Genomic DNA, 15,105 nt, shown 5'->3' with positions numbered 1-15,105 from the left:
ATATATATATTTATTTATTTTTTTTTTTAAGGAGCCAGACACCAAAGTATAAATGATGTTTAATCCCCCTTTATATGAAGTTCAAGACCTGGCAGAAGTCAGAATGGTTGTTATTCTTGGGCAGTGTATTGACTGGGAGGGGACATGAGAGAATGTCCTGGGATGACGGGAATGATTTAGATCTAGGGGAGGCTTGATTACACATGAGTGTAAACATTCATCAAGCTCTCAGCTTCATACTCTTACAGAATGTATTTTATACCAGTAAACACACACACACACACACACACACACACACACACACACACAACTATGGAGACAGTAAAATGATCAATGGTTACCAGGGGTTGGTAGGGGTGGGAGGGAGGAATGAAAAGGTGCAGCACAGGAAACTTTTTAAGGCAGTAAAACTATTCTGTAAGATATTGCAACGAATACCTGTATGATATTGTATTATGGATTTGCCAAATCCATAGACTGTACAGAGCAGAGCTTGATATAAACTGTAGATCTTAGTTAATAATGTATCAATATTGGTTCATTAGCTGTAACAAATATACCACACTAATGCAAAATGTTAATAATAAGGCAAACTGTATAGGAGGAAGGGGGGTATATAAGAATTCTCTGTAGGGCTCAATTTTTAAACCTGAAACTGCTCTAAAACATAGTCTATTAATTATTTAAGTATGTAGTAAATACCTGTATTAGTATATTGTTTAAATATTTAAGTATATTATGCATAATATATGTATGTGTATGTTGTGTTGATATGTATGTTAACATATTTTAAAACATTTAAAAATTATGTGTGTGTCAATATATTATTTAAATATATTATATAAATATTATTGTTTAAATATATTACATAATTATTGTTTAAATAGATTACATAAATATTTATATCAATAAATATATTGTTTGAAGATATTTAAATATTTAAATACATGAAAATATATACACACATACACACACAGCCACCACAATCAATAAAGAATGAGGAAAATGTGAAAAGCTTGAGGGAAGCACTAATATTTTAAGAGCAATTGTCTATAGATGGTGAGTGCATTGGTGATTTTTTTTCCCCCTCACTTGTCACTTTTCTCTATTTTCCAAATTGTTGCAATGCATGGGAGATGATCTCAGGATGGAAAAATACTCCTCCTCTCCTCTTTTTAAATGCCCTGTTGAAACCAGATGAGCAGAAAGCAGACACACACCTAATTCAGCGCGTGACCTTCTTTCTCAGCCTGTATCTCAAGTCGGGAGCTCACTCCCCGCCCGCCCCCCCTCCTCTCTGCGTTTACTTCCTGCCAGAGATAAATAATGAGTCAGAAGCAGGACTGGGGACTGGCGGGGCGGAGGCTGCCCCCGGCTCCGCCTGACACACCCAGCCTTGGCAGGAGCTTGGGAGTAGATCTGGGACTTTGCAGAAGTTTGTTTGCAAGGAGGAGATTACTACTGCCTAGGAAACACGGGGCTCGGTCATGAAGAGCTGGCCCAGCCCCTGCTCATCAAACAGATTTTTTCATTTTTCTTTTTTCTGGGTCTGCGAATGGACCTTGTTTATAGGGAAATTAAATTGAAGGACAGACCCGGGTTTCCTTCTAATTATGGAGACCACAACACAAATGTTTTCAGACCCCCTGGGAGAGCTCAGCAATAATGGGTCTGAGCCCCGGCTTCCAGAGGCACCAGATCGAGCTGGACTGTGGTCCCCATCACGCCACATTTTGTCTGTGTGGGGACGAGTTTCTTAACCTCTCTGAGCCTCGATTTCCTCGTGGCCTTCCGGTCATCTGCGTGTGTCCATATTGAGCGGTGGGTGAGGTGTGTGTTTGGGCTCTGGGTCCCCTGCCCTGCATGCAGGTGACTCAGTGGCAAGGCACAAGAGGACATTCTGGCCTGTCATTTCAAGTCCACCCTTTCATGTTTCAAACCATTTTTCTACCCTTCCCTAAGCTGCTGCTACCCAAACACCAAGAATTTTTGTTCTAAGTAAGTCTATATTTGAAAAAGTCAAGGGGTTGAGCTTAATGAATCTGCCACATCTTCTATTTCCCAGACTTAAAGAAGGTCTGGAGTTCTCTATTGAAGAGCCTAGTAAGTCTGGGGGCATCTGTGTGGCTCAGTCAGTTAAGCATCTGACTTCGGCTCAGGTCACCATCTCACGGTTCATGAGTTTGAGCCCCGCGTCGGGCTCTGTGCTGACAGCTCAGAGCCTGGATCCTGCTTTGGATTCTGTGTCTCCCTGTCTCTCTGCCCCTGTCCAGTTTGCACTCTCTCTCTCTCAAAAATAAACATTAAAAAGGATATTTTTTTTAAAGAGCCCAGTAAGTCCAGTCTTTCCTAAAGTCTGTTTCCTATAGATCCATAATAATTACAGCGTTCCCTCTGCCTGGAACCATCTTCTTTCCCCACAAATCCCTATTTCTGTTTGGTTTCAAAGACCCAGCAGCAAGGGTGCTCCCTCTGGAGGACTCTCTCCCTTCCCTCAGCAGAGCCGGGCCCTCTCTCCCACCCCAGTGCTCCCACAGAGCCTGCCTGTAGCATTTAGCTCTTCTAGAACGCTGTATTTACATGCCTCTCTCTACAACTGGACCAATACGTCCCGTTGGTCTCTTCCGCCTCTGGCCTCCAGCTCAGAGCTCGGCCTGTGGTGAGCTGCGGACCCACGTTCGCTAAATGGAATACGGAATCTGCTCCCCATCCCCCCCAAAAAGGATGAGGTCTGTTCAGGTGTTTAAGGGGCTGGATGTACAGCAGGAAGTGGGCTATCCCTGAAGTACCAAAGAGAGCCCTCTTTTCTCCCAAAGACGGAGGTCTATCCTGGGTGGCCCCGTGAGATGGGGACTGTGACAGCTCATTTTTTGGCCAGCTTCACCCAATACTGGACACTGGGTCTGCGACTGGAACTCGGCGAATATACCCGATTGGCCACTTTTTCACTTCTCAGCAAAGGGTGCTCATTGCCCAATTGCTCAAGCCAAAGTTAAAGGAATCTTCCTTGACTGTTCCCTCCCTCCTTCCAAATCCAATCCATCAACAGGTCCTGTCTCTCAGCTCCTGAATACCCAAAATATCAGAGCTGTGTCTGTTTCTCCATTTTCACTGTAATCACCTCAGTCCCATTGTGCTCAGGATCCTCCCCAGAGGGGTGACCATTGACTCTCGGGAGGGGAAAACATCTTAGATATTACAGTGCAATTACAAGGTCATAGCTGGTCCAATACGGAACCCAAAGACCACAATACATATACAATGTACCTAATGGAGAGTTCTTGAGGAGGAGAAGGCAATTAGGAACAAACTGTCTAGGAAGGTTCCTGTAGCAGGACAGAGGGAGATAATGAAACCATGATTGTGATCCCTGCCTCCTTCGAGGCACGCTGGATCCTGCCAGGGTCCTGAGTATTTCGGAACTCCCCCGCTCATGCTTCCTTCTCTGACCTCCCGGCCTCCAGTCTGGCCCCCTTGCATTCTCCACACAGCAGTCAGAGAGGTTCTATTAAAACATAAATCAGGGGCGCCTGAGTGGCTCAGTTGGTTAAGCGTCTGCGTCTTGATCTCAGCCCAGGTCATGATCTCACAGTTTGTGGGGTCCAGCCCAGAGTCAGGCTCTGCATTGACAACACAGAGCCTACTTGGGATTCTCTCTCTCTCTCTCTCTCTCTCTCCCCCCTTCCCTGCTTGTGCTTTCTCCCTCTAAGTAAATAAATAAACATTAAAAAAATAAATAAATCCGTTCATGTCACCTAAATCTAGATCTCTTGCCATGGCCTTCGGGCCCTAGTCTGGCCAATCTGGACCTTGTCCTCCTCCCCACCTCTTCCTACCTCATCAGCCTCCTTCTGTTTCTCTAACAAACCAAATTCATTCGCCCCTTACGTCCTTTCCACTGCCTGTCCCTTGACCTGGATCTTCCTCTGCCTGCCTTTTTTTTTTTTTTTAAGTTTATTTATTTTTGAGAGAGAGAGAGAGAGAGCACGTGCATGTGTGAGCGATTGGGGGAGAGGCAGAGGGAGAGAGGAGAGAGGGAATCCCAAGCAAGTTCCTCACTGTCAGCACGGAGCCTTACACATCAGGCTCAGTCCTACGAACCGTGAGATCGTGACCTTAGTCAAAATCAAAGAGTGGGGACACTCAACTGACTGAGCCCCCCAGGTGCCCCCCATGCCTGGCCTCCTTTTTGCCATTCCAGACTCAGTTCATACATCACCTCCTTCTCTGAGCATCTAATCCAGAGTATCAAACTGTAGGGTTCTCAACGTCAGGTGCATCAAACCTTGGGGTGCATCAGAATCACCTGGAGGCCTTGTTAAACACAGATCCCTGGGGCCCACCTCTAGCGTTGATTCAGAGAATCTGACCTAAGACTGAATTTCTGTCAGCTTTGCAGGGGATGTTGAGCCTGCCAATCTGGACTTCACTTTGAGAACCACGACTGAATCTGAACTAGCCACTCCCTGTCTGTGGCCGTCTAGTCCAGCGCCCCATTTGGTGCCTTTTGGAGCCCTGATATTACCTGAAAGTGTCTGTCTTCCTTTTGTTTCCTTGTTTAATGTCCGACTTCCTCACTACAACCTACTTACCCAGTGGGGCAGAGAGACTCCAGGGCTCTGGCTGACAGCTGTGTCCCCACCACCTAGCACAGCATCGGGCCCAGAACGGTGGCCCAGTAGATATTTGTGGGAGGAAAAAAACAGAAGAGGGGAGAGGGCAGAGGCTTAATGTACACGAATTATCCCCAAATTCTGTGCCGTAACTTGAAAGTTTAAAGAAGCACAAGCAAGTCGGTATTGTTATTGGCCTGAGGGTAGCACCTTGGGCCGTGTACTAAGACTTTGTCATAAAGATCACATGGGTGTTTCATTAAAAACAGATTGTTGGGCCTCACCCCAAATCTACTGTATCAGACTCTTCATGGGAGAGGTCAGGAAATGGGGTATTTTTAATACTTATAAGTTGGACCTGGCAATAGATGAGTATTTCAGAAATTCCCCCACTCATGAGAATCACCTAGGATGTTTATTAAACACAGATTCCTGGGGCATGTGGGTAGTTCAGTCGGTTAAGCGTCTGGCTTCAGCTCAGGTCATGATCTCGTGGTTTGTGAGTTTGAGCCCCACATTGGGCTCTGTGCTGACCATGTGGAACCTGCTTGAGATTCTCCCTCTCTCTCTCTCTCTCTCTCTCTCTGACCCTCCCCTACTGGCACTCCTTCTCTCTCTCTCAAAATAAGTGAATAAACTTAAAAAAAAAACAACAACTAGGGGTGCCTGGGTGGCTCAGTCAGTTAAGCGTCCAACTTTGGCTCAGGTCATGATCTTGTGGTTTGTGAGTTTGAGCCCAGCATTGGGCTCTGCTTGGGATTCTCTCTCTCTCTCTCTCTCTCTCTCTCTGCCCCTCCCCTACTTGTGCTCTTATCTCTCTCAAAAGAAATAAATAAGCTTAAACACACACACACACACACACACACACACACACACACACACCCCAAAAAACCCACAGAGTCCTAAGTTCCACATGTAGCGATTTGATTCAGAAGGACTAGGGTGGCTCTAGGAATTTATATATTTTACAAACACCCAGGTAAACCTTATGATCTGGGGAGACTGGGAAATACCACCCCAGATGATTTCATTTACTATCCTTCACCCCCACCCTGACCTTGTCCTATGATCTTAGGTACAGTTTTAAAGTCATGAAAATAAGAGCAGTGGCATGAACTACCCCACCTGAGACTAACGTGTGAACCACCATGAGGTTATTATAGAATTGGGGGCCACAATGCTCCATCAAACTATCACCCCTCCCCACACCAGGGGCCAGCTTAAATAAAAGCCAGGGTTCCCAGGACACTCCTATGGTCTTTCTTTCAATGTGTTCAGAATTGTTCATAATTTCCCTATAGTAGGTATCCCTTTAGACATCCTTGGCTCTGATGGTGGGTCCTTCTTTTGGGTTCTTGTTCCAGAACCTTAGCAGGTTCCAGAAACCTTCTTTGTCTCCACTTCCTCTGCCCACACCCAGGCAGTCACCAGGTTCTGTGGGTTCTGCCTTGGGATGGTTTCCTGGGGACCATTCCGCTGCTACAGGGACCTCCCTTATGTCCTTCCAGCCTCCCCCTCCAGCGCACCAGTCCAAGCCCCTAAATTCATCCTCTGAACTCTGTCCTCACATGCATAAATCTTTATTTAAATATAAACAAACAAGCAAACAAGCCACAAAGCCCTCCTCCGGCTTCCTGTTACTTGCAGGATAAGATCTCAACCCCTCACCTGACCTCCACATTCTCCTCCATCTGACCTCACTCCTTCTGCCTTGTTTTTAGTGAACACTCACCCCCCTCCGTCAGGGCTCACGTCCTACTCAGCCACAAAGAGACCCAATTCAGGAATTCTGCCCCACCTGGGATGGCCTCTAGAGCTGTCCCCTTTAGTTCACCCCCCACCCCTGCCAGGAGACTCTCCTTGTCCACCCCAGCCCTCAGAGAAGCCTTCTTCTCCTGAACCCCAACAGCACTGAGCCTATGGCATCACACAGCTCCAGGGAATAATGCAGTGGTTCTCATGTGTGGACCTTGGACCAACCAGCAGCATCAGCATCAGCATCACTTGGGAACTGGTTAGAAACGCTCATCCTTAGGCCTTGGGCCACACCTACTGAATCAGAATCTCTGGAAAAGAAACCCAGCGATCTATGTTTTAACCAGCCTGGCAGGGTGATCCTGAGGCCTGCTCACGTTTGAGAACCAGTGGATAATGGTTAAGACTCCTGGCTATTGAGGGGCGCCTGGGTGGCTCAGTCAGTTAAGGGTCCAAGTTTAGCTCAGGTCACGATCTCGGGGTCTGTGAGTTCGAGACCCTCGTCGGGCTGTCAGGCTCTGTGCTGACAGCTCGGAGCCTGGAGCCTGCTTGGGATTCTGTGTCTCCCTCTCTCTCTCTGCCCCTCCCCCACTCACACTCTGTCTCTCAAAAATAAATCAACATTAAAAAAAAATTTTTTTTTTTTAAAGACTCTAGGCTGTTGAGTTTCTAGCCCCTCTTCTTCAGTGACAAAGGTGCCAGAAACTCACTTAGGACTCGCTTAGGGCCTCTGCCTGAGAAACGTCAGTCAGCTCTGAACTACTCCCTGTGACCCTCCTTGGAAGTGTGAGCAGGTAGGATGCGAGAGGACAGGAAACAGCTACTACTCAGCAGTTTTTTCTGCAAAACAGTCATTTCCTCTGGTGCAATCTAATAGCTCTACTCTCTGGGGAGAAGTTGTATGGTAAGATTCATTGTGTTTTGAGTGTTTAAAAAGAAAGGGCTGTCATCCCTGGCTGGTGGTACCCAAGGAGCGAAAGGAAGGCTCGTGAGACGGTGGGCGGTGGACCCCGAACTGGGCGCAGGTACCCAGGGCGGCCATGCTCGAGGGTGGACGTTGCTGAACAGTAAGAGGGGCACCCCGGCTTTGTCCTAGGAGCGCGGGCTCATCCTCCCTCAGGAGGCAGGGACTTGGGCAGCGATGGGCACAAGGGAGGTGCCTCCCAGTCTCTGCAGGGCTCCGAGCAAAGCGGGGCGAAGTTGCAACAGCGACACCACGTGGCGATGGGAACGCAAGGCGGATGAATTGACGTGACTCAGTCGGATGAAAAACTTTACCCCTTCGGGGATGTAGGAGCCCCATTCTTGTGTCATTCAGAGGGAGGAAAACGCTTAAGGCAGAAACAATGGACTTTCTACTACTAAATTGTAGATGACATAGGGCTCCAAGCCTCAGTTTCCCCATCTGTAGAGTGGAGAGAACACTGTGTGGAGGGAAGTTAGGCAATGTTAACATATGCCTTTCCCCCTACATTCTTCCCTTGTCTCCAGGTCCAGTGGGAACCCCTGCAAGCCTTTCTGTGTTTTCTCTCTGGAGTTTTTCCAATGAGAAAACACAGTATGAGGCCAATGGTTTCTTCGGTCTTTTGTAAAAACCTATCATCTCACCTGTGAAGAGAAAATGCCGATTGTCCAATGTGGCAAAGGGAGAGATAAATGCATTGGAGCAAAACAAGAGAGCAGAGGAAAGTCTTAGAAAGTGAGGAATGTCTGAGAGTCCCTCCCTGCTCCCTGACTGTGTCCTCCCGGCCTCACCAAAGACTCCCCAGTGCCAAGAGCATCATGTAAGCAGCGCACTCCTAGGGCCTGAGGGACAGCGTGGCCTGGATCACAGGCACCACAGTGGCGAGGGGGACAGACGACGGCCTCAACAGAGCAGGTGGGGAGGAGGGCCTTGCAAGGACGCCTGACGCGGGCATGCCCACCAGCCTGGCAGAGTAAGGACTCGGAATCGGAAATGAATTGATTTAAAGAAAATTAAAGTTCACTTTGTGCGCACAGAGCGTCTGGCGTGGTGTTGGGTGCCCATCCGCAAAATGAACACGAAACACGGTTATTAGCATCGTCGTGGATGCCGAGGGCTGTGTGTGCCACCAGGCCAGTATCCACGGAGCCAGCTCTTGCCCTCTCTTCCTACAAATGGCCTGACTCCAGGAGCCCGCGCCCCTCTTGATGGTTTGTGGGTTAGTCCAGAGCCCTGTACCCCAGACATTCACGCGTTTGTGGAAGAGAATCTATGTTTCTAATTGTGAACAGGAAGTGGCTTCTTTGGGCTTGCTCTTAGAAGGCACCTCCTTTATGCTCATGACAATAAGAACAAAGGGAGAAATAATAATGGACTAAAGCTGAGGAACAAGAAACAAAAGCCTTTTGAGCTGCTGTTACTCTTCAGTGTAGCTGAGACCCAGGCCCCAGATATTTCCCAAGCCTCTCGAGAGATCCCGGGACCTCACAAAGAAGGGGAGGGGAGAGCCGGATCTTGGATCTCTGCCTACAGGGATTTCCCCTGCATAGAAGTCCAGAAAAGATGGGTCTCTCCCATTAGCTTCATGATCACCCAGAGCCAATTTACACAGGTCATCTGGTCTCATTAGAGTCAAATATTAAAATCTCCGTCCAGTTATCCTGATACAAAGTTCATGAAAACGAAATAGCCATGGGGGTCGAGGAGGCAAAGGAGGCCTCCCTTTTACAGAAAACAGGGGTCAGAGGTGCCGTTCAAGCATATTCTGTGATTCCCTCAGCAAAAAAGAACACTGTGCGCCACCATTTCCCTAAAGAAATCTAATGTTCAGGCCAAGAAGTTCAAAGTGGTTCGTCTGGAAACCCCATAGCCAGAGCCCTCCCCCCAAAAGTAATACCGGTCAGGCGTGGAAATTCCTGCCACCAGGGGTCGCTCTTACTCACCCACAACCCTCCATAGTTTAAGGCCTAAACTCTTTGGTAAAAAGACACCACAAAGCATTCATGACCTCAGATTTCATTGTCTACTGCCTGTGATGGGGAAGAAGGGGTGTCTACCTTTCAATTGTTCATTTTTGTTCCTTGGAGCTCCTGTTGATTTATTTCTTCAAGACCAGTAATTCTAGCCTCCCGGAAGCTGGGCTGCGCGGAACCAGATCACGCACTGAACCCACCACTGACGATTAGTAACTGCCTCCAGGGCTCTTGTCCCCAGGCGGTTCTGGGGACTGAATGTTCACATCTGCTGGCTCTCTGCTTGTGAACGCCCCCAAAACGGTGGGTGCCAAAGGCTGCATGGGAAGAGTCCATTGGGTTTCTTCCCATCGGCCATGGCAGGGAAATCGGGACCCACTCTGGGTCATGATAAGCAACGAATGACCCCGCACTGGCCTTGTTTCCCTGCACCAATGTGGCCTTCGCGATGCCTGGAATTCATCCACTAGCCTCCCTGGGACCGAGGGTACTGGCCACTTTAGTACTAGTTTGTGAATCCTGTCTCATCGGCCGGGGCCCTCATTGGCTACCATGCTGGAATATAGTCCCCGTCTCACCACACATCAGACACCCTTCAGTAGCCTTGACCTTTTTAAGTTCTGATAATGACGATAAACAGCCCGGAGTCTTGCTGGAAAGGAACTATAATGGCTAGTTTCATTGGACAGAAAAACATATCGATTCTCTAACCATGCAGGTCAAGGCAATCACAAAGCAGTCTATGAGCCACTGCTCTGACCATCTCACCACTGAGGACCACGTCATGGGTTTTAGGGTAGATGTTCCAAAGCAAATGGAGCAGAGCAAATGCTAGGCAGGCAGTGAGCTTGCTACGCAGGGGGCCGGGTCAGTCCTCTGAACCTGGTTCCTACCTGTGTGAGTCCCCATGGTCACTGCTTCCCGACTTCTCCTCCAGGTTCCTTTTTATGTTCTGACCGTTCCCGGGTGGTTGCACAGACCCTGGACTCTGAGCCGACGAAGTTCTCTGTGCCAGAAGAAAGATAAATTGGAGAAGTCAAATAGGAGTCCCTGAAGACACAAGAGCATTTCTCAATTGGCCACTGGCCGCATATTGAAGTGCCAGGTTGGGGGTGCCTGGGTGGCTCAGTCGGTTAAGCATCTGACTTTGGCTCAGGTCATGATCTCACGGCTCGTGGGTTCGAGCCCCGCGTCGGGCTCTGTGCTGACGGCTCAGAGCTGGAGTCTGCTTCGGATTCTGTGTCTCCCTCTCTCTCCGTCCCTGCCCTGCTCACGCTCTCTCGCTATCTTTCAAAAACAAATAAATGTTAAAAAAAATAATTTGAAGTGTCAGGTTGTTCACTTGCTTTATCATCGGGCTGAGCAATGCCTGTGTCCTGGCACCGAGTGATACACCGAGATATATGGTGACCCCTGCTCCCATCTGATGGAGGAGAAACACAATTACACACAAGATTCCAGCTGAATAGGATGACTGTTTCATTATTATTTTTTTTTTTAGTTTATTTATTTATTTTGAGAGAGAGGCAGCACAAGTGGGGGAGGGGAAGAGACAGAGGATGAGAGAGAGAGAATCCCAAGCAGGCTCTGCATTGCCAGCGCAAAGCCTGACACGGGGCTCCAACTCACGAAGTCACGAGATCCTGACCTGAGCCGAAATCAAGAGTCAGACGCTCAACCAACTGAACCACCCAGGCGCCCCAGGATGACTGGGGACACGTACCAGACTTTGGGGGTCATCTGCTCCCCTGGAGAAAGCGAGGATATCTGATCTAAAATCTTCAAGTGCCCAACTGGCTTGTGGCAACGCCTAGATGGGAGACATTTCCCCACCCCCTCCCCATGACTTTGTGAACCAGAATCCAGCCAGAAACCTGGGGGAAAACACCGAACAGAAAAAATGATGAGCCCATGGAAACCTGGGGCCACCTGTTCAAAGCCCTAACCAGTCTGAGAGGCGGTTGCCTTTTCCTTCACTTCTACAATAAGTTCATCTGCTGGGGAATCAATTTTTAAAACCAAGATACAAAACATATAAGGGACAGTCCAAATTTCAAATCATGGGATGGAAAGAGACGAGAGATGTTTAAAAACCCAATGTAGGGGCACCTGGGTGGCTCAGTTAAGCGTCTGACTTTGGCTCAGGTCATGATCTCACGGCTCGTGAGTTCGAATCCCACATCGGGCTCAGTGCTGACAGCTGAGAGCCTGGATCCTACTTCGGATTCTGTGTCTCCCTCTCTCTCTCTCTCTCTCTCTCTCTCTCTGCACCTCTCCTACTCTCTCTCTCTGTCTTTCAAAAATAAATAAACATTAAAAAAATGTGTTTTAGAATTCAATTCAAAGAATGCTCATTAAAGTATAATATAAATGTCAGAAATGGAAAAAGGGTTTTTTTTTTCTTAAACCCCAAGCAGTGTTTCCCAAAGCAGTGGTTGTCTTTGAGTTCATCTTCCCAGGAAGGCCCCACAGCCCTGCCCGTTGGGGTGCATGCAAGACTTGGGTCAACCAGGTCCTCAGCAGGACCCCCCGCAGAACCAGAGGGACGGGAACCTGGTGGGGGTTCTGTAGGACATGCGTGCAAGGGTCACCGGCAGCCTGTTTCTAGCCGCTGTGGAAGAAGGCGGCCTGCAGTGAGAGACCACTGCCAGCAGGCAGAGAGAGGCCGAGACGAGGGACAGAGGGCAGAGGTCCCAGGGCTGTGGAGGCCTTGGTTCCAGCTGGTCCTGGGGTCCAGCCCGATCTGCCCTCTTCAACCAACGATTACACAAGATCTTGAGTCCTCATTTGCCTTCACTGGCACAAGTTGCGTTTCTGTCACTTGCAACCAAAAAAGTACATTCCATAAGAGATCAGACCAGCTTTGAAGGAAACAAAGTGTGCTGTGTCAGATAAGTTTAAGAAGGGCTCATTATCTAGCCCTTTTTTGGAAATTCACAGTGCAGGGGCGCCTGGGTGGCTCAGTCAGTTAAGTGTCCGACTTGGGCTCAGGTCATGATCTCGAGGTTCGTGAATTCCAGCCCCATGTAGGGCTCTGTGCTGACAGCTCAGAGCCTGGAGCCTGCTTCAGATTCTGTATCTCCCTCTCTCTCTGCCCCTCCCCTGCTCATGCTCTGCCTCTCTCTAAAAAATAAACATTAAAAAAAATTTTTTTAAAGACATTGACAGTGCAAGGGCGCCTGGGTGGCTCATTGGGTTAAGCATCTGACTCTTGATCTCAGCTCAAGTCATGATCTCATGGTCATGAGATCCAGCCCCACGTTGGGCCCCATGCCTGGCATGGAGCTTGCTTGAGATTCTCTCTCGCCCTCTCTCTCTCTGCCCCCCCCTCCCCCTCTCCCTCGCTCGCATGCTCACTCTCTCTCTCTCTCTCAAAAAAAAAAAAAAAAAAATAGAGCCTAGGGAAAGGTCTGAGAAGTTCTGTGGTAAAATAACACATTGTACTCTAGCTCAGTTTCCCCAAGTTTCTTGACCACAGCATCCTCTGTTCACGTGCCACCTGTTACCATCTCATAGAGCTAGTGCTCTTAGGTCTTAGCACAAGACCTCACTTCTTTTCACGGTGCCTAAATCCGACACGTGATCCAAGTCCACAGGGCGGGGCAGCCCCTCACCTGGGGGAGGTGGGGGGTGCCTTCGTGAAAACTGGAAGGTGGCGCTGCTCTGGGCAGGAGCGTGGCTGTGAGCAGACAGCGCCTTCATGTGAATTCGAAACAGCTTCCCTTTCCTCCAGCGGTTGCAGCTCAGACCTAGGCATTTGGCTTGTTGGGTGTTTGGGAGAAACCGGGCACGGTGAGCCCCAGGTCCTGTCCCAAGGGAGGCAGTGGAGGTGAGGCACCAGGAGATAGGCAAGAAGGGCTTCTCCGGACTTGCCGGGGCTCCCTGTGGCTGCCTGCTCCTTGTTGCTACGAATCTTCTCTCACCCCTCACAGGTGAGACCCAGAGAGAGACCCAGCCCAGCCCTGCTCAACAAAGAGAGCAACTGGAAAGACAAAAGTCCTCTCCTAAGCCCACCAATTCACCAACTGTGACCACAGGCACTGATGCAGCCACATCATTTGTTAAATTTCTCCTTTCACCCAGACCTTCCAGAAAGTATTGACCGATTTGTGGATTCATTCAATTATCTAAGATACATTCATCGAAACCCTAGCACACACCAGAACCAGTGCTAGAAGTGGGGGCTACAAAAATCACTGAGATTCGGTCCCTGCCCTGGAGTTGTTCACAGACTAGGGAGATAGACCCCTGTGCTGTGACCACAGAGGTATGAACACAGGGCCACCCAAGGGGGAGACCCAGTCCTTCCAGGAAAGGAGGATCCCCGCCCCCGCCCCCCCCCTCCCCAACAACCTCTATCAACCTCCAGGCCAGGATTGTTGTGAATCAATTTTTGGAGCTTCTGTTGGACATCTGGGTGCAAATCATCTGTGCAGTCTGAACCTGGGATTTTCTTGAGACCTTGAATCTTGTGTTGGATGGGTGGTGTCTCTGACCTTCATACACAGCCTGAGGAACAAGTTAACTTTGGCTCTGTTTCCCCCAGCTAAGGCATGTGTCTTAGGTGTTGGCTGCTATATTCACACAATTGGGTCCAAAGGTAAAATATAAAAGATGCCTCAACTCTCAGGGGCTGCACATTCTAGTGCTTACACGATACTACAATTAGAAACTCTCCATTCACTTTTGCTGAGAATGAATGTGGGGGGAAATAACAATAACTCGTGTTTATTGAGCACTTACTAGGTACCACTTACTAGGCACTGGGCCAGTAGTCTCTATGAACCGTGTCATTGAATCTTGACAACAACCTTAAGAGCCAAGTACTATTCGTGTCCTTGTTTTAGAGCTGAGGTTTGCAGAGGGCAAGTGTTTGGCCATGATCTCACAACAGTGGAGTCTAAGTGGACCCATTTCTCTCTGACCCCAGCGCCAGGAAAAAGGCATTTTTGTTCTATCCCTTTAGTGGGGACGTGTTGAAGGAGGTAGAGAGAACTGGGGCTGATCCCTTGACTAAAAAAGGGCTGCTGACCCCCCTGCTGGCTTGACGTACGTGATGGCTGAACCATTTCCTGAAATGAGAGCTCCTTCCTGTCCTACAGGCCTCAGTCTCCTGATCTGTGAACCAAGATGACCATCGTCCCTATTGGACAGTATCAACACAGTCCAAACTTTACATTGCTGTGAATTCAGACTCCAAAGTATTTCTGACTCTTCTAGAATGTTCTTTACCTATATAAGACTACTACCTTCGGGTGCATGAGTTAAAAATGTTTACTATGATAACTCAAGAATGCCAATACAGAGGGAGTGACATTTTCATCTTAGTCCTGAAGTTTTAAGGTCGTAACCCAATTCCTGCGTGTCGGACTGCGACATGGGCCTCGGCTCCAAACACCTTCTACGGCCAGGCTTCCCCTTCAATCACCACATTATCTGCAGTGACTTATTCTGCAAATAATTTGACAGATAAATCTCCAGCCCTTTATCCCATGATCAAGGTTACTTTAAAGTAATTCTGGAAAGACGCTGACATGTCTAACGGCCCAGACCGATGCAAACAACAGATGGTGTAAGGGGACAGATCTCTGCTCTAACTAAGGGGGATAAGGGACCACGTGTTAACTTTCCTCGGGCAAAGGTAATATAACGAGGACTCAGGTTCGTCTTTTAAGGCCGAGAAAGACGCTCTGCCTCTCTGCCTCTTCAGCCCCATCCCTCCTCCTAACAGAGAACTAATCTGCGAGAAGAATACCATCTCCCTCCAAACAAAACATATCTGGAGGGACTCGAAACAAAA

General features: G+C 48.6%; 1 protein-coding gene across 20 annotated transcripts in view; it reads right to left on the bottom strand.

The window, feature by feature from the left end:
• The window catches only part of TACC2 (transforming acidic coiled-coil containing protein 2), a 210,728-nt gene that overhangs the window by 163,852 nt on the left and 31,771 nt on the right, over nt 1–15,105 (bottom strand). For all 20 annotated transcript variants that reach the window (XM_053207328.1, XM_027063276.2, XM_027063278.2 and 17 more), the window contains one exon: nt 10,199–10,311. In XM_053207328.1, the coding sequence (XP_053063303.1) occupies nt 10,199–10,311 (113 nt within the window). The remainder of the gene's footprint in view (nt 1–10,198; nt 10,312–15,105) is intronic.

Source organism: Acinonyx jubatus, chromosome D2 (assembly GCF_027475565.1).
Source record: "Acinonyx jubatus isolate Ajub_Pintada_27869175 chromosome D2, VMU_Ajub_asm_v1.0, whole genome shotgun sequence".
In the NCBI taxonomy this organism is placed as follows: Eukaryota; Metazoa; Chordata; class Mammalia; order Carnivora; family Felidae; genus Acinonyx; species Acinonyx jubatus.
Note: the sequence above shows the minus strand (reverse complement) of the source record. Positions and strands in the feature narration are given on the sequence as shown.